Source organism: Pseudochaenichthys georgianus, chromosome 21 (assembly GCF_902827115.2).
Source record: "Pseudochaenichthys georgianus chromosome 21, fPseGeo1.2, whole genome shotgun sequence".
NCBI classification, from domain to species: Eukaryota; Metazoa; Chordata; class Actinopteri; order Perciformes; family Channichthyidae; genus Pseudochaenichthys; species Pseudochaenichthys georgianus.
The window spans coordinates 15,794,686-15,809,535 of NC_047523.1; the positions used below are offsets into that span (position 1 = coordinate 15,794,686).

A 14,850-nucleotide genomic window follows, 5' to 3' on the forward strand; every position below is an offset into this window, starting at 1 on the left:
ATTGTCGATTCACATGGTTCAGTCAGTTACAATACATTCCAAATATCAAATGGTGAGCACTTACAAATTGACATTGCCACCCTATCTGTGGAGCATCCATCAGTATGGTCAGTGTGTGTCCCCACCAGCCACTGAATACACAACTTCTCCCTGAACTTCTCACCTCGGAGGAGGGTGATAGACTGACAAGTATGACTCTGTGAAGTTTGTATTGATTTTTTGGACTTCAAGTTATAAAAACTTGGAATATAATGCTACTCACGGAAATCAAGTTGACCATAGCTGCTGTTTTTATTTTTATGGGGAGCTTTTTATAGCCACGCTTCAAGCTCACAGGGGGTGAGTGTTGAGACTCACCCCCTTTTAAGAGAAAAGATGAAGTAAAAGTGTCATAAATAATTTCTTCCAGGAACTTTTAGGATGTTGCATCGCTCCCACTGTGTTTGCAGTTCTTTGACAAATCTTAGAAGGATAGACAACTGGAGTTGGCGGCATTAAGATAAAACCAATCAAAGAAAACATCTATTCAATGTAATAAACCACATTGAAATTGGGAGTGAAAACTGCAGCATATTCGTCTTATTAAAAAGAAAGTTATTTATTCCTGAAATGTACTTGTTTTATCAGCTTTGCAGAGTTGCATGAAAATTAATTGGGATATTGAAGCGCTGTCACATCCTCGTATTTTCACTGTAGGTGTTCAAGACACGTTCCCTGCTAAGCTACCTCACAGCACCCGTGCTAACTCTCATTTTGATATTTTTGTAATGTTATATCACTGGCTGTTGAAGAAACATCTCCCATAGGGCCCCTGCTATATCTACTCCTTCACAGAGAGCAGCTTGTCAGAGCTTGACATGGAATCTGTAGGTGTTGTCTCAGACACAGAAGGGACATAAAATAAAGTAATACTCTTGGTTCTGGATGATGACTAATATGGATGTGTTTGTCCAGTGGCCTTCAGAGGGAAGAAAGTGATCTCATGTGACTGGCCCAAGCCATCTAATCTGTTAAAGTGAGCAGTGTAAACATTGAGGTTCATTTTCTACAGCGTCACTTACCAAGCCTCAGGGGGGTCCTTCAGGATCTTTGAGTGCCTGTGTTATCGGATCTGGAAAGAGGGCTTCTGGCTCCTCATAGACAATTATATGTTCAGAGAGACCTTGAGAGCCTGATTGATTTGCACCACATCAGTGGGACTCACAAACCACCATTAACAACCGTGACTGCATGATTCACCCCCCCACTGCGAGTGTCCATTGCTGTTGTTGCCCACCTTGAAAATGAAATCTTAATCATGGTGGGAATACAGACGCTGGAACAGTTTTATTCTCACCAATATAACATTCAATCTTGACCTAGCAGCTGCTAACAAAAGCCAGGTGCGTAGGGGCAGAAAACAACTTTGATGAAAGTGCACAGACTTAAAAAACGTCTATCTTTATACCACTTTTGACAGGAAACGTGCATTATGTTCTCGTTCCTGATTAGTTTTCGAAGCCGTTGCTGAAATAAAAGTAATTCACCCTGAGGTGAAACCCAAGAGCATCTGCTATATGAAAGTGTTCTCATTATACATCATATTTATCTTTGTATGTGACAAAAATCCCTATACTTGCCCTATGAGTGAAAATATGTTATCCTTGAATCATGCTTAAACATCAGAACATTTTGATTTCATGGAATTATTGCTTATTAGTCTGTGAAATTGAGATTTAGCAGCGACGCATACTGTATTTTTTAAATGGTCTTTAAAACCTCAGGCTTTCTTCCAGTGTCTGTACAGTTCCTTACAGTTCTGTTGCCCTTTCCCCACCCCAGATATGTGTCTAGTAGCCAGAGGGGGCTGCAGTCACCAGTGCACAGTTGCACCAGGGAAAGGGGTCGTGTGTTCCTGTCCGCCTGGGCTTCACTTGGACTCCAGTAACAAGACGTGTGAGGTGGTGGACTACTGCAGTCGTCACCTGAAGTGCAGCCAGGTGTGTGAGCAGTACAAGACCACGGTGAAGTGCTCCTGTTATCCGGGATGGACGTTGGAGCCAGACGGAGACAGCTGTCACAGCACGGGTAACGGGCCATAGCTTTCTTTAATGTTTGTTTTCAGTGATGCTGCTGACTGCCGGTAGCCTATGGTGTGTGGCTGTGGGTCTGCTCTTAGGGCATACTAGTAACTGATTAACTCTAAACTATTTGAATCTGCCTACCCCTAACTACAACCCTAACCCTAAGACCCTAGTCAGCCAATAGAATATAATTGGAGGATGAAACCCTCTTTATTGGTCACACATGTTTGTGCACACAGCACACACAGTGAAATGTGGTCTCTGCTTTTGACCCATCCCAATACTAGGAGCAGTGGGCAGCTATTGTACAGCGCCCATGGAGTGGGGGGGGGGTGTCCGGTGCCTTGCTCAATTGCACCACAGCAGGGCCCAGGAGGTGAACTGGGAAATCTGCAAGTAGCAGTCCACACTCCATATATTTTTTAAGTATTTTCTGGGACTTGAACCAGCAACCCCACGACTCCCAATCCGAGCCCCTACTGACTGAGCCACTGCCAGACCAATGTTGCTGCCTTTAATTTAAAAAAGTTTTCACAATACTTATTAATCCAATGGATGAAATAAAATGGAAGTAAAAATAAGAAATGGCAAACTACTTATGTGTTGATTTAGGGTCAAATCTGATTTAAGAATAATTGGTAATCCTAACTCTAAAACTGTAGCCACATCGTTGGTACTTTTAATACAAATAAGACTTTTCAGAATACTTGCGATATTTACACCATAGATAAGAAATCTGGAAAGCAAAACTAGAAAAGACAAACTACAGAATTGGAAGGCTTTTGTGTTAGTGCTGGGAAAGTTGAAAGTAGTCGGGAGAATAACATGTGTTGATTTAGGGTACTTTCAGATCTGAATCTGACCTAGAATAATTGGTAACCCCCAACCATCACCCTCAGATATGTCACTTGTGCTGGTTCGCTATTTTTTTGTGAACCAGCACAAGTGACATATGTGACGGGGTTCAATTCGTCCATTCGATACATGGCTTAGTCGGTTGTTTAAGCTCCAAAAACACTTTATTTTAGGGCTGTCAATCGATTAAAATATTTAATCGCGATTAATCGCATGATTGTCCATAGTTAATCGCGATTAATCGCAAATTAATCGCACATTTTTTATCTGTTCTAAATGTACCTTGGAGGAATATTTTTCAAGTTTTGAATACTCTTATCAACATATGAGTGGACAAATATGCTTTATGCTAATGTTTATTATCATTTGAACAATGACAAATATTCTCATGCATATTAAACACAACAACCTCTGAACATTACACATATTCGCCTCAATTCAACCTGGAACCTCTCTCATACAATACAAATGGGGTGTGTGTGTGTGTGTGTGTGTGTGTGTGTGTGTGTGTGTGTGTGTGTGTGTGTGTGTGTGTGTGTGTGTGTGTGTGTGTGTGTGTGTGTGTGTGTGTGTGTGTGTGTGTGTGTGTGTGTGTGTGTGTGTGTGTGTGTGTGTGTGATCGTTGGAGCTATGTGCAACTCAAGGCATATGCTCGAACGGGAGCTGCCTGGACGCTGCAATCATGTTGCTGCAATCATGAGTGTGCTGACTTCTCCTACAATGTCCCGCTGTCTGCTTCCTGCATCAAGTCAAGTGCTCGGCGCAGTTGTGTGGATAGAGCGCTCCTCTGTTTTCATTTAAACAGCTCCTTATATCCGTTAGCGCAGCTAGCTAGCACCAGATGCTAACAACAACAATAGCCGCGTTCACACTGCGGTACGGTAATGCACGTAAGGTCTCTCTCTCGCTCGCTCGGGCCACACACACCCTCCCGGTCCTCCCGATGGCCAGTCGGTGCCTGCCGGTGAGCGTGGAAGTGTGGTCTGCCACAAGCGGGCGGCAGGAGCGGTGCTGTCAGCAGCATCAGCTTGTAGATGGTATTTTAAACTCGATGCGCTCTGAAACTACGGGGCGGCCGAGGAAAAAAATACACATGCGTTAATCGCGTTAAAATAATTAGTGGCGTTAATTTTTTTTTGCGTTAACGCGTTATTAACGCGTTAACTTGACAGCCCTACTTTATTTATATCAGCAACAAAAACAAAAATAGCGAACCAGCACAAGTTAGACAACAAAATAAAATCCACAAATAGGCCGTCCATCACTCATTCAGAGTAAACGTGTTCTGGCTGTTGCCTTCTCTGCAACAAACCCCCGAACACATCCCACGTACCAAAGCTGTGTTGGTGCCTTTAATAAAATACATGACAAAATACTTATAATTGCAATATTTACACCATAGATTATAGAAACTGCAAATAAAAACAAGAAAAGTCAAACGACAGAATTGGAAGGCTTTTGTGTTAGGGCAGGGTTTTCTGAAGAATAGTAATATGTGTTGAATTAGGGTACTGGTCAAATGCAATCAGTTTCAATCTGAAGAGGCATCCGGGGGACGAGCCCTGTCTGTTTCTATCTGAACTGATGCTGAATGAGGGAAGCTAGTTCTCCTTTCTCATACTTCTACAGTTTGCAGTTTTTCTACTGCACAAATTCTCCTATTGTCATACGGACACAAATGTTTTGCTAGCGTAGTATCAAATTACAAATTGAAACTCTCCGCTTTTCTTTTTTTATTTAATACTGTCTTTTATGAGCCCGCTCTGTAACTGTATTGAAATACAATAGGTACACACACTTGCTGTGTGCTTGTCACATTCAGATTTATGGACCTCGTTTTGATTACTTGCTTTCCTATTTCACCAAGATTGATGGCCGTTGCTACTCTAATCTTACATTAACGCAGGGAAAAGAATACACTATTTTCTCTGGAAGACCATCACAATTCTACCGCTTCATCATAAATTAAATGTTGCATTCATGCACAAACATTCCAATGTAATCTGAGTGAGGTGTTATTGGATTATTTGTGAAGTTCCAAACTCACATACACTCATCTTTTTGTTGATGTTCACATCTCAGGGGACAACAGAATTGCAAGCACAAAAATTCACTCTGGTTGCATTGTAGCTAGTTTTGGTTGCTACACCAACATTTGTCATTGAAGCAAGGACACTATTTTAATTGCATGTTTACAGTTCTGTTGCCTGTAGTTTGATTGAGTGGAGAATGCTATGAAGAGTGAAACGTTTTGGTTGTACAAACATTTCTCAGAAGGAAATAATCTTACTGATTAAAATAAATCTCAGTTGGCAAGGCCAGAGAATCTCAGCATCCAAGCACATATGCCAGCTTTAGGATGTGTCACTCGATTTAGCCACTTCTTAGAGACCCTGCAAAATGTATTTCTCCAAAGGGACTGCTTTCAAATGTATCTACTTTTTCAGAAATTGGAAATATGTAATGTGTTGATTCCCAGAGTGTTTGACAACAAATTGGTTTGGCAGTAACCTATGTGTATTAATGTGGTGGTTTAAACCAGTGAGATATGCATGTCCTCCACACAGAAGATCAACAGAGAGAGAGAAAGCAAGCTTAGTGAGAAAAATACATGGAGCTGAATACAGTAAATTGTTTTAATTCTTCTACATACTTTTCTTGATTTGAACAAATCCCTGTGATACATTTCCACCATGTTGTGACAAACCAGTCACACTCATTCAGTTTAACCCTACTTTAGTGATCAGAGCATCGCTTATTTTGCAATTATACAAGCTCATTTCTCAAGGCAGAGCTAGCAACTCCTTTGCTGTTTCACATAAACAAGTTACAATAGACCTTTTTTTACAGCGGAACCTTTGTCATGGTAGAAATAGCAAACGTTTTATTTAGTACATTTTCAATCGCGCTGATCCACTCAACTACTCCAGTAAGCCACAACAACGAGCCAGCATACAGGATCAACCCTATGAACAAATAGAGTGCAATACATGTATTTATGTTGTTACATTTAATATTTGTATTATATTGTGTTGACGTTTTCAGCATAGAAAATACACATTGAATACAGGTAATGGTTTACTTGAAATGTATTGTGTGCAACTTTTACGTTAACTGGTACTGTATGTTTTGGATGAAAATCAATTTCTTAGAAAAGTAAGAGTTGTGGTTCTAACAAATATTTTTTCAAAGGAAATCAAGCCATTTGAATATATATGTGTGAACATGCATGTGTGTGTGTCAATGTGGTTATTACACACAACATGCATGCTATAGTTATCTAATCTAAATCTCATAATGTATAAGCATCAATACGTATTCCTTTGTTACTTTATATAGTACAGGTTTTCATGTTATGTTGTATCATCATTTTTTCTTTGCAATATTATTTCTCAGAAAATCTTTACTATTAAGAAGAAGAGGTCACAGTTCGCTATACTTTTCTGCCAATGTCACACTGTAATGACAAACATTCTAGTGTGACATTCCATGGCCTCCTTTAATCATAACATTCTTCTGCTTCTTCCCTTTTTCTCTCCATGGCCAGATCCCTTTGAGGCTTTCATCATTTTCTCAATCCGGCACGAGATAAGACGAATAGACCTTCACAAGCGGGACTACAGCCTGCTGGTGCCGGGGCTGCGGAACACCATCGCGCTCGACTTCCACTTTAATCAGAGCCTCCTTTACTGGACAGATGTGGTGGAGGATAAGATCTACAGAGGAAGGCTCTCCGAGACTGGCGGTACGCGCACACACCTATGTACACAAACGTTTGCTATCTGAAAACTGCTGTTAAAGAGAGTCATGTCATCCGTGGTGCACAGCTGTAATGGAAGTCTGAGACACTGCCGATGATAACGCTCTGTTTTACCCTCATGCCGTTACACATACTCAGGTTCTGATGCACTGAGTTGATATTGTCTCTGCCTGAGAATTCATCACCGGTTGTCTGAAGTATTTCAATAAATACTGCAGGACCAGAAGTCTTGAGCTGATGTTTTACAGTATGTCCCCCTCATAAAATGATGAATCCGAACTTTTCTTTCGCTCTGTATTTCTGTGGGAGACAGAACATTCATTACGTTTACTTGCTTTTATTTTCCTCTGCGAAACGGTAGCAATCGCCTTTTAGATGTTCCCACTACACCCTTTTGTGAGGCACGTATAAAAGCCTCAGCATCTGAGAATAATTGTAAACATTGAGATTATAAAGATGGTGGGACAGCCTTTTTAACATGTTTAATGGAACCCTGCGGAAAGCAATTGTCTTTATATCCAAGAGAGTTTCTTCTCTCAGTATCGACTTTAATCAACATTGAGTATAAAAACTCAAAAGAATGCTAGTACATTAGCTTCAAATTAGCCAAGCCTTTTGAAATGCTGGTGCATGAGCTTCAAAGCAAGGGCCCTATTATGCTCAGTTTCAGGTACAGAGTTTCATTTTGTGCTTCTACTGTGATATGTTTACATGCTTTAAAAGCCACGATGCAAAATCTAATTATTCATGTATTTAAATATAAATATTTAAATGTCCCCTCTGTTAAGTACGGAGCCCTGAGAAAAATAAATAAAACGTGGCCACGCTTTATTAACTTGTGCGCACAAGATGTAAAGCGAGGCCACGCTTTAAATACAATGAGGCCACGCTTTATTAACTCGTTAAAAGCGGCCTGTACTACGAAGCAGGATTTGATATTTACACTATTCATTCATGAAGTATGACGCTGCGCTGTCAGCAGGCGTCTCCATGTTTGTGATTGGTCACATGTAGCTAACCCCCGTCCCTTTCACGTGAACGCGCTCTCAGCCGGACAGAGAAACCCTGGTTGATTTACTGAGTTGATAACCAGCTTCGTAGGACCGCTTAGCGACATCGCGTTTGTTAGGGTTAGTTAAGCCGGGTAACTCAAACATATCCAGGGTCTGTTGAACTGGCTTCGTCGTACAGGGCACTGGAGGCAGTAACGTGTAACTCAGCAGAATCTGAGAAGAGCAGCACCAGCTGCAAAGAGCGGTGCCTTTTACTGTTTACTTCACTGCGTTTCCCTTCATTAGAACCGCTGAATAGAGATCGAGGCTGCTACGTTTAACCACACACACCTCTACACACATCGAACTTCCAGAGTATTCCCCCTCGTTTTATGAAGGAGATGTCCTGTCACCAGGGCGCATGATGTGTGTGTGTGTGTGTGTGTGTGTGTGTGTGTGTGTGTGTGTGTGTGTGTGTGTGTGTGTGTGTGTGTGTGTGTGTGTGTGTGTGTGTGTGTGTGTGTGTGTGTGTGTGTGTGTGTGTGTGTGTGTGTGTGTGTGTGTGTGTGTGTGTGTGTGTGTGTGTGTGTGTGTTTGTGCTCAGCTCCGCTCTGTGTGCGTGTTCGGTGTATTAGTGTGCATCCGACACCACCGGCATTTGCTTTCAAATTATCACGAACAATAATTTACACAAATCTGGTTCTCCATAGTTATATGTGTATTCCCAAGTGAAAGAAATGTGTTTAATCTTAATCTCGATATAGTGTTATAGTTCTGCCGGAGTGCACCGGAACGAACGACAGTATCATAAACAAATGCCCACACACACACACACACACACACACACGCCCTGGCGACCGGACATATTCTTCATAAAACTAATCAATTTAAATTGAGGCCACGCGTTATTAACTCGTGTGCACGAGTTTATAACGCGTGGCCTCAATTTAAATAAAACGAGGCCACACTTTATTAACTCGTGCGCACGAGTTAATATCTCACGAGAAGGTATCTCGTGCGAACGAGAAAGTAAAACGTGGCCACCTTTTATTTATTTTTCTCTCTATGAACCCTCCAGGGCTCCGTAGTTAAGAGATTTGGAAAGTTTCAAGAAATAAGATTCTCTCTCTTTCTGTCCTGATCAATCTACATAAAAACCTGTCCGAGCATAATTGGGCCACTTGGTTGAGGTGCAGTCAAAAATAGATATGTTTCAAAAAGTCTGAGACAAATGACATTCTGCTACCTGTCTCAAATTGGGATTGTGTTGTTCCAGGGGTGACAGGGATTGAAGTGGTGGTGCAGCACGGACTGGCCACCCCGGAGGGCCTGGCTGTGGACTGGATCACAGGGAAGCTGTACTGGATTGACAGCAATCTGGACCAGATCGAGGTGGCTAAGCTTAACGGAGATATGCGTACCACGCTGATCGCCGGGGGCATGGAGCATCCGCGGGCCATCGCGCTCGACCCGGGCCAGGGGTATGTTACGCAGTAACTCACACATACAGAAGCCATGCAATCCATCAGACACTGAAATTATTAGAAAAGTGTTACAATTACAATCTCTTTTATTTCTCACTTCTGCATCTCCCTTGATGTATGAATATGTCTGCTGTTTTAGGGTCAGCTGATATAGAATACATCAATAACAGTGCTGTGTGCTCCATTCCGGTAATGACAAGTGATGTAGCTAATACTCCCCCAACCATTTATCCAGCTTTACACGCTTTACTACCCGTTCACTCCCTTTGGCTATATTATTATTTTTTACATTTTAAGAAAGACCTTCAAATATAATGCCCAAAATATTATTTTTTTGTTATTGTGCATCATTCCCTCCGGGGCTATTTCAAAATCATGGTTGTTTTTCCTGCTGAGATGCATGGGGAGTGCGTTTGCAGAATGATAAATGGCAGCCCTTCCCTGATAGGAAACATCTATTACAGTGCATTGATTGCACTTGGTTTTTGTGTTGGTACTGTATAACAAGTGTTTTAATAAGCTTTTTAAATTGGTAAATTTGGTTGTTGGACGACCTCACACTGGTTGTAATAGGCTTCTTATTAGCCGGGTCTAATAGGCTCCTTATTGGAACCCACCTAGAAGGCTTTGATAGTTTAGCAACTTTGACATTCAGTCTCTTGAATGATGTATTATGAAGGGATAAACACGGTGGCCAACAGGTAACAACTCAGCCTAAAACACTTTCATTAGGAGAAACGCACTATCACAAAGATACAATACTGAATAATGGATTTCTTTCTTCATTTGCATATTGGCACACATTTTTGGTTTTATAATTGCATCTCTTTTAAAACTGTAGGGCGCTTCTCCCTAATGGAAGTATTTTGGTCCGTCGTAACACGTTTGCACTTGACGACCACCACACATCGAGGTTATTTCAGTGTTTAGTTTTTCCTAGCATGTTTAATTATTGTAGTTTTCCCTAACACACATGGTTCAAGACCGAAAGTGCTTTTATTTGATCTCAACTCAATCATCAATACTCTATGTACAAAGTGGCCATCGATCCACCTTTTACTTGTTCGAGGCAAAGATCAAATAAAAGTGCTGCAAATGATGAACAATGCTAATGAATGGGGCAGATAGAGTAGACTGACATGGTTAACAGGACTGGCAGTTTTATAAACAACCGCAAAGTGCACTCTTGTTTAAAGTTTCTTGCAAATACTTTTCTGAAAGTTTAAATATTTCAGAGAAAATTGTTGTCGGTCCTCAAAACTATAATTGAAGGTTACAAATGTTTTGTGTGCACGACCATTCATCACGAAAAAGAGTTTTGTACTTTGGATAGAATTTTAATCATGCAACCTTCAATTTACCCTGTAAGAGAAGTACTTGATACTTTAATTAAAATGCATTTGGCAGTGGATTTTAAATATTAAAATGTTTTATTGGACTCAACATTTTGTTTGTCCTTTTTTTTTTAAAAACATGGACATATTGTTTTGTTGATATGAAATGTCGGTCTGTGTGGATAAATGTTAAAAATTATATCTGGCATCAACAATCAAGTTGTCAGTCAAATGTTATTATTGTAACATACAGTACCAACAAAGGCATGTATAAAAGGACTGATTTAATTCTAAGTATTTCTTTTTTTAATGAATTGTGTTACAGTAAAGCAGATAGCTAGCAGCCATGACATGTGACAGCACCTACCAGTCACTCACAATGGCAATGTCCTTGATTAGAAATAAATGCTAGCCTTAATATAAATCAAACAGATTATTAAAATGTATTAAAGTTATTTAAATACCAACTGCCAAGTTGTCATAAATGGAGAAGTTAGCTGTAGAAACCAACAACGTCTTTTTTGGAAAACATTTTCTGATGTTAAGTTAGGCATTATCAAGTGACAAACTACTTTTTGTCTGACCGGTAGGCCTCTTGCTGCCCTGATCCTATCTTCCTATATTAGGTTTTTACTTTTTGCCATTGCAAAAACAACTATAATACAAAGAAATCCCATTGTGGGATATTCTCATTTGAAAACACAAATGTGTTCTTTCTACCCATATGTCATTTATTGAATATGACAATGTCCATTGCCATTCTAAGAAAAAATCCCATTTATGGTACATATTGGTCGAGGTACTTACCATGATGGATTTCTAAAAATATTAGTTAAGAAAGTACATTATAAATTTAATTATATGTAAGAGTAATGACAATGTAGTTATTTATGAATTAAAACAAGATGATGTTTCCGCTATTAGCACTACGATCAACGTTTTGAGATGTATCCAATGTTTTTCCTATCTACAGAATATTACAATTAGTTTAGAGATGATTTACGCTAGTTAATTACACAACAATAAACAAAAGAAAATGTTCTGCTACAAAAGAGGTGTTTTGTTAGTATTTGATATTTAATGCATTTAGTAGCCAGTGGTCGTAAACTGTGGGCAGAATATGTCAGATTAAGGCAAAATCCAGACAATCCTTAAAATCAATTTCACACTCTTAATAAATTAGTATTATTCTCATGCACTCCCCCCTATAGTACTCTTACATTCCTGAGGATGACTACATCTCATGGCTGTACAGAGTAGGATTAATGGCTGCTTTTGGTGCCTAAAGGCGCATTTCCATTCATGGGCAATAATTCTAATCTAATTACTTGGATCCACTCAGAGGAGTGGGCCATTGATCAGGAAGGCCGTATCAAGTGAATAAGGCTATTGATCTGGACAAGGATATTTCTTCCTAACACTGTTCCGTTGTCGGTATGTAATTTAAGCCTGAGAACCCATTTTCTCCTTCATTCTGGCTGACTTTGTAGACCAAGGCAGGACAGACGCGTTGATGCTGAGCTGAAGCAGGTCTCAGGATAGTGCCCATCAATGTTCATTTTCAGGCCTCATTGAGCTGTGAAAAGTCATAATAAAACAGATGGCCTCCCATTTCAAGTCATGTCGCAGATGTTGAGGGGTTGAACTGGATCGCTGGTGCTGTTCTTGGACAGTCATCATTGCCACAGTCTATGTTTATGCATACAGTTACACCAGCATTGTATATGTTGTGTTTTACTAGCATTGACAAAAACAAACAGGGGAGGAATTGCTCTATGGATAATAATGAGGCCTAACATCCTGTTCTACTGGATCAATGAAAGCATACATATATGTGTGTATTGTTGCTCGTCTAACGATACATTTTAAGTATTTCCTTTTCTACTTCCAGGATCCTCTTCTGGACCGACTGGGACGCTACCTTCCCTCGAATTGAGGCTGCGTCAATGAGCGGAGGAGGTCGACACATCGTCTTCAAGGATATGGAAATCGGTGCCTGGCCTAATGGACTGACACTGGATCATTTGGAAAAGAGGATTGTTTGGACGGATGCACGGTATACCATTAGAGTTCCCACGTTGTGTAGAAGCATTCACACCTTTGTGAGCTTCTAATACAAATGTATGACATTATATACTACAACAGATTCACCAGTCCTTGCATAGAAAAATTACTCAAAGCTCTCCTTTTGCATTTAATAATGGAGGACATGTCATATTTAGAGATCCTAGCACAATGTACAAAAGTGGGTTCTGAACTATTTAAAAGTTCCATCAGTGGACTGGTGGGTTACACTTTGATCTGCCTACCTCTACTGTCCCTCTCTAATGAATTTGAAGAGCAGTTAAACGTTGATATGAGCCTGTATGTTTGCTCTTTTAAACAGCTCCGACGCCATTTTCTCGGCACTCTATGATGGAAGTGGGGTCATAGAGATCCTCAGGGGCCATGAGTACCTATCCCATCCCTTTGCGGTGTCTCTTTTTGGAGGCAGTGTCTACTGGACCGACTGGAGGACGAACACTTTGGCGAGAGCCAATAAGTGGACGGGGGGAAATGTCACAGTCATCCAGAAGACGAGCGCTCAGCCTTTTGACTTGCAGATCTTCCACCCCAGCAGGCAGCCACAAGGTGAGGACCCTTTGATGGAAGGGGGACATTTCACAGCTGGAAGTCAGGTTAATGTATACTTTGTCATGTTGTTACTTCTAGGATATGCGAAGCACGGATATTTAACTCCTTAACACCTTGCATACAGGCTTTGAAGGATGTGTGTGTCACCTTATGGCAGCTAGTTTGATTATAATGTATTTGAAAGCTCAAAGCCTCATAAGTAGTTTTTTTTTTTTTTATACACCTTTTTTTTTTAAAATATTCTACAACAACGTTTTTGTAACAGCAGTGGGTAGAAAACCAAAGTTAATATAAAACATTTCACAAGGCCAAATGTTACCTTTTTTATATAAGGTCTCGACTATAGCAACACAAATGTGCCAAAACACATGCAAATGAAGAAACATCTTCACCAACTGTCAGCTGAAACTCTCGCAGAGTTAGTCTGTTTCAAAAAGTCTTTTGGCAGTATATTTTAAAAACTAGGTTAGCTAGCTAGCTTACAGCAGATCTCCAATAATATCGGAAGGAATCATGCGAGCACATTGTTAAAATAAGCCAACAAAACCTAAACTCTAAGTACATTTCCAGTGACACTGATTTTTACCAACTTCATAATCCGAACATCAACAACGCTCGTATCCAAGCTGTGTGCACCACTTTTAAGTGTCCCTGTTTTCGTTTCTTGAGCTTCATTTTTTATTCGCAACATTTTGTGTTTGAAGTGTTTCATTAATGAGCCGCTTTCATTAAACAATGCACATATTTCGTCAAGTTGGTGAATGTTTTCTAAATGCTGCGCATGTGTTGGCCTCCGTACATGTTTACAAATGTTGCTCAGACTCATTTAGACAAATAACTCCTTCTAATTGTAATTTCCAAAGAATTACTATTCCAAAGAGACAATGATTAAAGCAGCAATTAGAAAGGTTCAGGAACAAAAGAAAAAAAATCACTTTGGGTATGTCATATTCAAGCTCATGCACAAAAAAGTGCTTAATAAGCTGTTTAAAGTACTAAATCATCACATCCTATCAGATATCAACCTATGGGTGTGTATTATGAATGTGGGTATAATCCTCTAGTAATACTGGATGTGACTGAGGATGCATTATCTTTTAAAACACTATTCATTCTCATGTTGTGCAGAGGGTAGTGAAAAAAAAACAGCATAATGTAATTAATTCTAGCTTCTGCCCCAACTGCCTTAATTTTGCCTGTCAATCAATGAGCATGTGTCTGCATGAAATAGGTACTCATGCAGATAATTAGCTAGCTTGAATTAATGGTACCTCTGAATGTGTTTTTCTCACCATCCCTATTATTTTAATTGGCTTATGCCACTATATTAAGGCTTTTTCTTCATGAAAAAAGAGGGCAACCGAATAAGACACACATATGCCAATGAATAATTGTGGCATATCCAATCGTCAAATCAATTAAAGTGAATAATGTGTTTATGTTACAGGAAATATATGAATTAGTTCAGAAACTTCACTAATGTTGCCAGTGTTTCTGAATCTATTCATGTCACTGAGGCGATCAATTAAGCAGGAAACCTACAAAAGGAGCCAATATTCATTTGATATGCAGAGTTGAGTTTTTTTAACTCAAATGAATGACATTCAATCTGTTCCGTACTAAATGTAATGTGTTTTTTCGGTAAAATTGTTGTTTTAACATTGATTTGTGATAGATTTTTTTAGCATAACTCCCTCAAATACACTTGATTAACATTTCCACCATGAG

The 14,850-nt window shown here is 39.9% G+C and overlaps 1 protein-coding gene across 1 annotated transcript in view; it reads left to right on the top strand.

The window, feature by feature from the left end:
• Window positions 1–14,850, top strand: part of LOC117466354 (low-density lipoprotein receptor-related protein 1B-like) — a 351,481-nt gene that overhangs the window by 212,798 nt on the left and 123,833 nt on the right. The window contains 5 exon segments of the mRNA XM_034109562.1: window positions 1,822–2,067; window positions 6,466–6,663; window positions 8,947–9,151; window positions 12,380–12,544; window positions 12,875–13,119. Coding sequence (XP_033965453.1) covers window positions 1,822–2,067; window positions 6,466–6,663; window positions 8,947–9,151; window positions 12,380–12,544; window positions 12,875–13,119 — 1,059 coding nt within the window.